The sequence below is a fragment of the Embiotoca jacksoni genome, unplaced genomic scaffold, assembly GCF_022577435.1.
Source record: "Embiotoca jacksoni isolate LCO1_2020_lvr unplaced genomic scaffold, fEmbJac1.0.p SCAF_9, whole genome shotgun sequence".
Taxonomy (NCBI): domain Eukaryota; kingdom Metazoa; phylum Chordata; class Actinopteri; family Embiotocidae; genus Embiotoca; species Embiotoca jacksoni.
The window spans coordinates 2,857,360-2,865,972 of NW_027185447.1; the positions used below are offsets into that span (position 1 = coordinate 2,857,360).

At 42.9% G+C, this 8,613-nt stretch overlaps 1 protein-coding gene across 1 annotated transcript; it reads left to right on the forward strand.

Annotated features, from left to right (window-relative positions):
- Positions 1-859: 859 nt before the first annotated feature.
- Positions 860-7,477, forward strand: slc66a1 (solute carrier family 66 member 1). The gene is made up of 8 exons (XM_069141301.1): positions 860-1,217; positions 1,437-1,630; positions 1,735-1,864; positions 2,352-2,436; positions 2,879-3,033; positions 3,273-3,365; positions 4,598-4,783; positions 6,114-7,477. The coding sequence occupies exons 2-8, from the start codon at positions 1,440-1,442 to the stop codon at positions 6,210-6,212; spliced, it is 939 nt and encodes a 312-aa protein (XP_068997402.1). The 5' UTR covers positions 860-1,217; positions 1,437-1,439; the 3' UTR covers positions 6,213-7,477.
- Positions 7,478-8,613: the final 1,136 nt, after the last annotated feature.

Consider the following 8,613-nt stretch of genomic DNA (forward strand, 5'->3'; position numbering starts at 1 on the left):
TTAATCGCTGTTGGATTTAATCGGGTTGTTTTTTTTTCCAGGTAGGATTTTTCTCATCGTCTTTAAAAAAATAAAATGTAGCCTATGTGTGTCATGTCGAAGAAAAAGGTCCAAAAGTGTCACAACAAACTATTGACTTTTTTTTTTTTTTCTCTCTATTTCTCTTTGTTAAAGTAAACAAGATAATACTGACGAAAAATGTCCCAGATGGATTAACCTTTATGGATCTGATAATACTGTTCTTCACAGCCGCATACTAAAATGCAAAGTTAGTTTGAAGAATGTAGGAGGCCACAGGACTACTGGCGGCTCACAACTAATGACTGAATGACCATGTGGGGCCAAATAATCCAGTATAACGAGGCTTGTTGATATGTGACGAGAGTATGCGAGATGTGCGAGCTCCGCTAAATCGCCTCACTCCTACAGATCTGTAACATAACATTGAACTCAAAACATACCATCAGCTTGTTCCTCAGCCTTAATCAATCTTTGACAATTGAACAGTCTCAACCCGAGAACGTCATCGAGTGATAACTTTCAAATTCATCATGCGTTTAACACTCAAATGAAATGAGTACGAGAGATCTAAAAATCTAAAATCAATGTGTTTTAACATATATGACCGATAGATTGGAAGAATGCAATCGATGGATATGATCGTTATTCACTGCTCATATTTCGAACTTTTATTTTGAAGGCCCTTCTGGTCTGTTTTGGAGCTCACAGGCGGACGTCCAAGTCACATGATAAGTGACGTTTTCGAGAAACGACCAATCAGCTCGCAGGCACAGCCCTGGCTGCTCATTGGTTGCTTCCGTGTTTTCGTCCCGGTGTCTGAGACGTTGTTGTTCCTCTGAGGACTCGGTCGGACTCTCCATCAGGCGAGACTCATTTGATGCTTTATTCATGTCCAGTGTGGTATTTTGTTGGTGTTTTCGACGTAAAAGCTACATACGCGTTGCAAGGGTCCGTTATTTGGTAGTTTTTGTTGTATTTTCGGGGTTTTGTTGAGTGTATTTTGTGTGAAAACACAGTTTCAAAGCGTCGCTCGGTGTATAAATGTAATTACTCAAACCTCCACTTCACTGAGTCACCGCTGTCTTGATGTAATCAGCGGAACAACAACAGAAATCTGGTTTAATCAGGCTGTTTTTATACCGGGTTCAGTTTCCACGACCTTTGACCCCGTTACGACCTCGTTGAGGTGAAAACATGTAAGTCGACAGTTGTGATCCGGATGTGAAGTTGTTTTTGATGTTCATATGGCCTCTTTTGACTGCGTGATGCAGCTGTGCTAACTCCACATCTGTTCCACACGGTTGAGATGTTTATGCTCTCTTTGAGGCACCACGCAAACATCACCTTTGTGTTGGTGTTTCTGTGAGAGCCGAAGATGGAAGTTACTTTGAATTGAAGATTTCTCTCCCCGACAGAACATGCGGTCAGATGAAGTCCTCACACGCAACCCCTTTGGATGGACCACTGCAGGAAACTTCACTACTTTGTGTCCCAATGGGTCCAAATGGGTCTGGGACGGACTCGGGGAGTGTGCCCAGGATGCGCGGGATATGGCCAGCGTCTACCTCGGCCTCCTGTCCATCCTCTGTTTCATGATATCTTCAGTTCCGTAAGTGTTGTTGTGTTGTTGTGTTGTTGTGTTGTTGTGTCTGTACCTCCCAGAGTGCATTTGCTGTTTCTATGTATAATTCTGTCTGTTCTTTCCGCTTGCAGACAGTATTACAGCTCGTATAAAAGAGGGAATATGGACAGCGCTATTTCTGTTTGGTTTCTGCTGCTGTGGTTGGCGGGCGACAGCTGCAACCTGGTCGGCTCCTTTTTGGCAGATCAGCTTCCGCTCCAGGTGACTTGTCGGGATTTTAATGATTGCCTGACTGGAATGTTTCTTCCATGACAAGAATATTATCAATTGATCTATAAATCGTCTCGTACAGGCCAAACTGGTGATCCATAAAATGTTGAAAGCAGTGATAAATGCTCATTAAAATTGTTTAAATTCAGACATTATGTCTTAAGATGATCATTTTTTGATTTAAAAAACAAAAATGTATGTGTTGTAATATTAAGACAAACAATACCAAAGTGTTACATTTTAGAGCTCTTACCAGGTAATTATTGTTTGTTTCTTGAGCAGTGATTTAAATGATTAATTGATTATTCAAGATGTTAACGACCATTTTATCAACAGAATAATTGATTCAGCACAACAATGACCTGCCCAGAAATAGACAGATAGCATTTTCTTTTGCTCAAACGATACACATGAAATACAAATTTGTGTGAAGAAAATCTAACTTTTGTTTTAATGTGTCTTTCTCCTCGTCATACAGAAATATACAGCAATCTATTACGTGCTGGCAGATTTGGTGATGCTGGGCATGTATATGTACTACAAGATAAAGAACAGAGCTGAAAGTGAGTGTTTTTTTTTTTTGCTCTACTACTCAATTGTCCACATGAACTAAACATCTCCCTTTTGTTTTGTAAGTTTCAGTACCTTATTTGCATTCCAGAGTCCAGATATTGACCTTTGTTCATGTTATCCCCAACAGTAAAACTGTCGTCATAATCTTGAATTATTCAGTTGTTACAACCTTTATTTCTAAGACCAGTCTTGTCTTTGCTGAGTGGATCTGCTATTTATATCATTGCTGATGAGCCGAGATCCAGCATGAGTCCTGACAGAGGAAGAGGGTAATCCATGCGACCTGTAAAGATGTCATCACATGCCTCATATTGCTGCGGAGTTTGTTCCTTTTCTGGCGACCTTTGAGGCAGTAACTCTTGTCTATTGGAATGTGGTGAGATGTCTTTCTCAGTACTGATGGTGAACCCAGATGTTGTGTTCTCTCATCAGGCAGGACGGCTTTACACGTGGTGGGCGTAGTCTGCGTCCTGGGCTTCACCACAAGCCTCTCCCGCCTCCCCGGGGTTGGAACCCGACAGGAAATGATTTCTTCTGGGTTCAGAAGTCGCTCTCTTCTCTCAACCTCTGAGAGTGGTTCCATCCAAGTAAGTTCTTTTTAATTCAATTCGATTCAATTCAATTTATAAGGGCTTTACTGGCATCAAAGTTTCAAAAGCAATGTTGCAAGAGCATTAAAAAAATATGTATTTTAACACAACATCAAGGTTAATGTTACTGATATCCATTTGCTAAATTGAATCTGAAGGAGGTGAAGTTTTTAATGTATGATTGGCTTTTTTTTTTTTGCTGTTCTAATGTTGAATCTGCCACTTTGTCACTTCAGGCTTTTACCACGAAACAGATTATTGGTTTCTGCATTGGGTCAGTGTCGTCAGTGCTCTACCTCTGTTCCAGACTTCCACAGATGTACACTAATGTGAGTATGACAAAGTGGCCTCTGCTACTATTGTGTCAATTATTTAGTACTATACGCTGCATACGGCAGGCAGTAGACATCAACCGATGCAAATCTGTATGCTAATACTATAAATAAGTGGATAACATGGATAATTAGAACAAGTATTTTCATCACAATATTACATCAACATTGCTGTGTAGTGCAAACTTTCAGAGTCTTTCTCTAAATGCACTTATTTTAAGAAAAATCTAGTCGAGTCGAGTCTTGTACAATCAATACTAAACATGAAATGTGACATAGAGGTCAAAGACAGTGTCGGATATCCAGTGGGTTTCAAAGAGTAAAGACAAATTAAAACTGCAAGCAGTGATGTACGGGCCCTCGCACTCCCGCGCGCCGTCTCCCCGTAGAATGTGAAAGTATGAAAAGTGTCATTTCCGGTGGCCAACAGGGGGCGCTATGACTATAAGCGAATATTACCCCACAGGGGTCTTCAGGGCGGGGCTGTTATCATACCTGTGATGTTTGGAGAAGGTCGGTCCATGTACATAAGATTTAAAGCAACTCCTAGTTTCATGGCGAGACGCTCAAAATGGCCGCCTCTTTACGGGCACACGCATCGACGAAAACAAATTATTTTGATAAGATTTAATCCCAAACATGTTTTCTATCCATAGAAACTAAATTCAAGTCGGTCCGACAAAATCCCTAGGAGGAGTTCGACAAAGTACAACGTGTCAGAATCACCCAAAATGGCGACTAAATTCAAAATGGTGGACTTCCTGTCGAGTTGACGTAACGGTGCAATGTAACTTTTTTGTGCGTCCAGGTGTGATACACGTGTCCACCGGATTTGGTGAATTTAGGTAAATGTGGCCGTCGGGGCATCTCTGTAGGGGGCGCTCTCGAGCCATTTGGCCACGCCCACTCGCTACTCCACTTGAATACGAAATTTGTCGCCGGGAGACATGTGTGTATGCACTTTCATGAGGTTTTGAAGATGATAAAGCCTCCAAAAAGGCAAATCACTTTACGTAAGAAGAAGAACGTCGAACGACTAAGAACATTTTTACGAAAAACAACAGGGCTTTCGCCCTAAAAATGTAATTTACAGTTATGGGAAAATAATAAGAGAGACACGCAACAGCACGGGAGGATGAAATAATATGAACCCATTCCATAGAAGGAATGTCTGAAACATTGTCTGATCTTTTGCTCACTTCCCTTCTTGATGTCTCATCTCCCGGCAGTTCAAGAGGAAGTCGACGGGGGGATTGTCTTACTTCCTCTTTGCGCTGGTCATCCTGGGAAACACTACATACGGCCTGAGTGTCCTGCTGAAGAACCCTGATCAGGGCCAGACCGAGAAAAGCTACCTGATCCATCACCTGCCCTGGCTCATCGGCAGCCTCGGCACCCTCACCTTGGACCTCATTGTATCCTTTGAACGAGGAAAACGCGCCGCTGGTGCCCCTTTAATCCCGCCTACAAGCTACATTTTAGACAATGCTGGGTTGGAGGCGGGTTTAGGTCTCATGACTGTGTGTGTGGAAGCACAACGAACAGCATCAAAGGTAAATTGGTTCGCCACCAGCAAAGAAACACGACTCCAAGAGTCGCCCCGCTGGCCCCCGGAGTTCACCGTTTGTTTTCACCACATTAGTGGCAGACTTAAAGTATCAAGTTACTTGCTGCTTTGTTTTCATATGGATATATGTACATGGACAATGCAGAAGCGTGGGGCTTGATGATGCCGGGGCGGGTGCAGTTTTTTTATTAAGCTACCTCACAAAAGCAGCAGGTGAAAGGTTTTACTAAACGTATAGTAGGATTAATTTGGTTCTCTAAACGTGGTTATAAGTAAATCTTAAATTTATCATCCAGCTTTGCTCTTACTGTCATCTGTAGTTTATTGGGTAGCCAAGGAGTAAAAATATGCTGTTGGGTCCCTTTTGACCTCACGCCAGCTCACACACAACATTTTGGGAAATGCGCTTCTTTTCTCTGTCGCAGAGTTCAATGAGAAGTTTGAAACCGGCCGTCATATCTGTACGGTCAATATGATACAATATTTATATATATTTATATTTATGATGCGTAAACTAACTGTGCGTACAAAAACCCATACTACCATATCATTTAGTATGACAGAAAAACATTTAGCATGTCCCAATAGATAGTGTGTGAAATGCAGCATGCCAAAAAAAATAGCAGGACGTGCGACCACATCCAACGATCCTCTGCTCAGCGGAAGATGCATCGCACCGAATGAACCGCAGAGAGAGTTGGTGGCGGTGATGCTCCGCCTGTTTGCAATTCAAAAAAGAAAAGAAGAAGAAGAAGAAGAAGCATTAAAAAGAAGTCTAACATTCAGTTAAGTGTTGTTCCAAATCTGAAATGATTTTTCTTCAATTTTTACGGCACAGATTGTGACGCAAACAACTAAGAGGGTCAAAATTCAAAGCTTTAGAAATATATCTAATTTCTTTAATTTATAAACAACAAAGTCTCTCATCATTTTGTGGGCAAATATTCATTTAAGAAATTAAAATAGCTGTCATCCAGGTCATGGAAAAAAAAGTGTTATCCAAAGACAACAATAAAGTCCAGTTGTGACACTTAGATTGAACATAACAGTTATATCCTGCTCTTCATAATGGGTTATTTTTTTTTCTCTGACACTTCCTGTTTTTCTGTTAAACAACTTCTTTTTTCAGTTTTTTTTTTTTTTTTTTTTCTTGTTGTTTCCTCAACACGATGATTCAGATCTCGGTCCAGTTCATAATTTACCGTAATTCCCCACCGCGGCCGGACGCCGAGCACGACGAGACGAGTCCTCTGATCGGCGGCAGACCAACACACTGAGTGTGTACCGGTGGGACTCGGAGCAAACCCACTCCCCTCCAGGGGAATCCTCCAAATCAACCAACTCCGGGATGAAAACAAAAACTACACTTATAGTTTCATAGTTTTATTTACTATGCGCTCACCCTTTCGTTTACAATTCATTTTTTTGTTGCCGAGTAGAGTGAAGTTCTTGAATCCAGCTGATTTTGATGTGCTGGGTAAGTTCAAGTTTTAAAAGGGACAGTTGACGGTTCGAGGCCTGGTTAACTCCTGTTCGCCTGAGCGCTCAGTTTCATGTTTAATGTTTAATGTGCACGTACAACAGGGTGGATAAATAACCTGAGACTGCTCCTTTTTTTTTTTTTTTTGCGCTTGGATGGAGCGCAGCACCGTGACCTGCCGAGAGCGCAGAGGACCTTTCGTGAGCGAGTGTTCGTGGTTCGATCGTCATCGGCTCCTTCGTTACACGCGTTTTTGCGAGTGTCGGTCCGGCCGCTGAGCATTCATGTCTCTTGTTCCCCAATCATTCGTTTTTCCTCGCTGCTCGGGTTTTCAGGTGCGCACAAAACCGCAGGCCGGCCCGGCCCGGACCGGACCGGCCCGGACCACCGCTCACAACGGCACGTGTAACTCGGCTGCTCGATTCGCATCAAGTGGAAGAAACTTGCTCACGAAGGTGCTCCGTGCACGTCGGAGCTGCGCCACAGGAGGAGTCTCTGAACTTGTTGATCGGCCCCTCGGAGATGCGAGGAACCTGCCGACGGGAGGGACCGGAGCGCGGAGGCGTCTCTGAAATGGATTTGCCAAACACTTCCGACAGTCGGCCGAACCACTGCGTGCACGCCCGTCTGATCTGGTTCAGCGTGTTCAGAATACCTCATGTAACTTGAAGCTTTTGTTTTTCAGGCTCTCTGCACATGTAAATTCAGTGATATTTCTATTTAGTGCATTTTAATAGACGGTTATACCGAGTGCCATAATCCAAAGAAAAAAACAACAACGATGTGGAGCGTTAATTTTTATTGTGTATTTTATCTACCTTTATCTTTGTGATTTTACGGTTGGATTTTCCTGTTTGTTATCGCATGCAGCTGCTTGACCAGTTTTGATTGCACTGGTGATAAAAGTCACCTCTCAGATTTTCCCTTCTTTGACTAATTCAAACCTTTTACTTTTCATCGTTTTGCACATTTTGACGGGTAGATTGGTTTTGTACTTAAAAAAAAAATGTTAAAATTTATTTTGTGGGTCAGTGTACTGTAAAGATTAAACAAATAAATAACACATTCTCTGTTCCTCCTTATGATTATTCCATTTCTTTCACTGCTGTTACAGTTTTTTTTTTCTTTGCTCTGATTTATGAATTTTATCGTAACTGCTCTTGAGAAGCAAACCTCTCTGGGAGTTTGGCCTCCCCAACAGTTCACTCTCTTTACCTCCCACTTTTTCCAGCCCTTGTGGAGGTCAAGGTCTGCTCTCAGCCTTAATGATGACCTTTGACCCTTTGGCTTCAAGGACCCAGCCACTGTGTTTGACCTGCCCCTGGGAGGCCTTGACAGCCATGTTGTTATTCTTCATTAGCAGATTCACCCTCCTCCCTCGTGACACCCACCCACCCACGCACACACACATAATGCAGCCCCGCACGCTGCTAACAGTAAGGGCCCACCCACCGAGGAAGTCGGGTCAGGAGAGAACATATCAAGGGTTCAGTAAGTGTGTGTGTGTGTGTGGTGTGTTTGGGGGTGTTACAGTGTGCGGTTGTGAAACAGTGGCAGAGAGATTATTGGGGAGTGAGCAGGAAGAGCAGCGATAGGGCGCCTCCATCCATCAACAGGGGTGAACAGGGGCTTTTTATAAACACTATACACGGAGAATTTCTTAATGAGATGATTCCAGGGGAGGGTGGGGGGTGGGGTTCCTTTTGTGGGGGGGGGGGGGGGGGGGGTGTCCTGGTTGCCAGTACAAATCCCCAGTCCAACTAAAAAGCCCCTCATGTGGGAAAATTGATGGAAAATGTTTGATTTTCTTTTATTTACCAGTGTTTTAATACACAGTGACACACTTTACCTCCAAACCCTCAAGTTATCCAGATTTGTGTTTTAAGTTTTCCACAATTCTTCCTCATTAAATGTCTAAAATGAATCTCCTTCATGACAGTTTTTCTTTCTTTTTTTTCCCCCCTGATATACAGGAAAACAAGATCTTTGGTCTGGTTCCCGCATGTCGAGCTAAAACACACACATCTCATTTGAAAGGCTCTGTTTACTCTGTGTGTGTGTGTGTGTGTGTGTGTGTGTGTGTGTATGTGTTTGTGTGTGTGTGTGTGTGTGTGTGTGTGTGTGCGTGCGTGCGTTTATGTGTGCGTGCGTGTGTGAGAATAGAGGCTGGACTGCTGTCAACATGACAAAAAGTGAAA

What these genes read in the sequence shown, in the direction of transcription:
- slc66a1 (XM_069141301.1), top strand. Translation starts at nt 1,440, where the DNA reads ATGCGGTCAGATGAAGTCCTCACACGCAACCCCTTTGGATGGACCACT. An exon ending in CAGATCAGCTTCCGCTCCAG is followed by an intron (nt 1,865 to 2,351) that starts GTGACTTGTCGG and finishes CTCGTCATACAG; the next exon opens with AAATATACAGCAATCTATTA. An exon ending in CTGAGAGTGGTTCCATCCAA is followed by an intron (nt 3,034 to 3,272) that starts GTAAGTTCTTTT and finishes TTGTCACTTCAG; the next exon opens with GCTTTTACCACGAAACAGAT.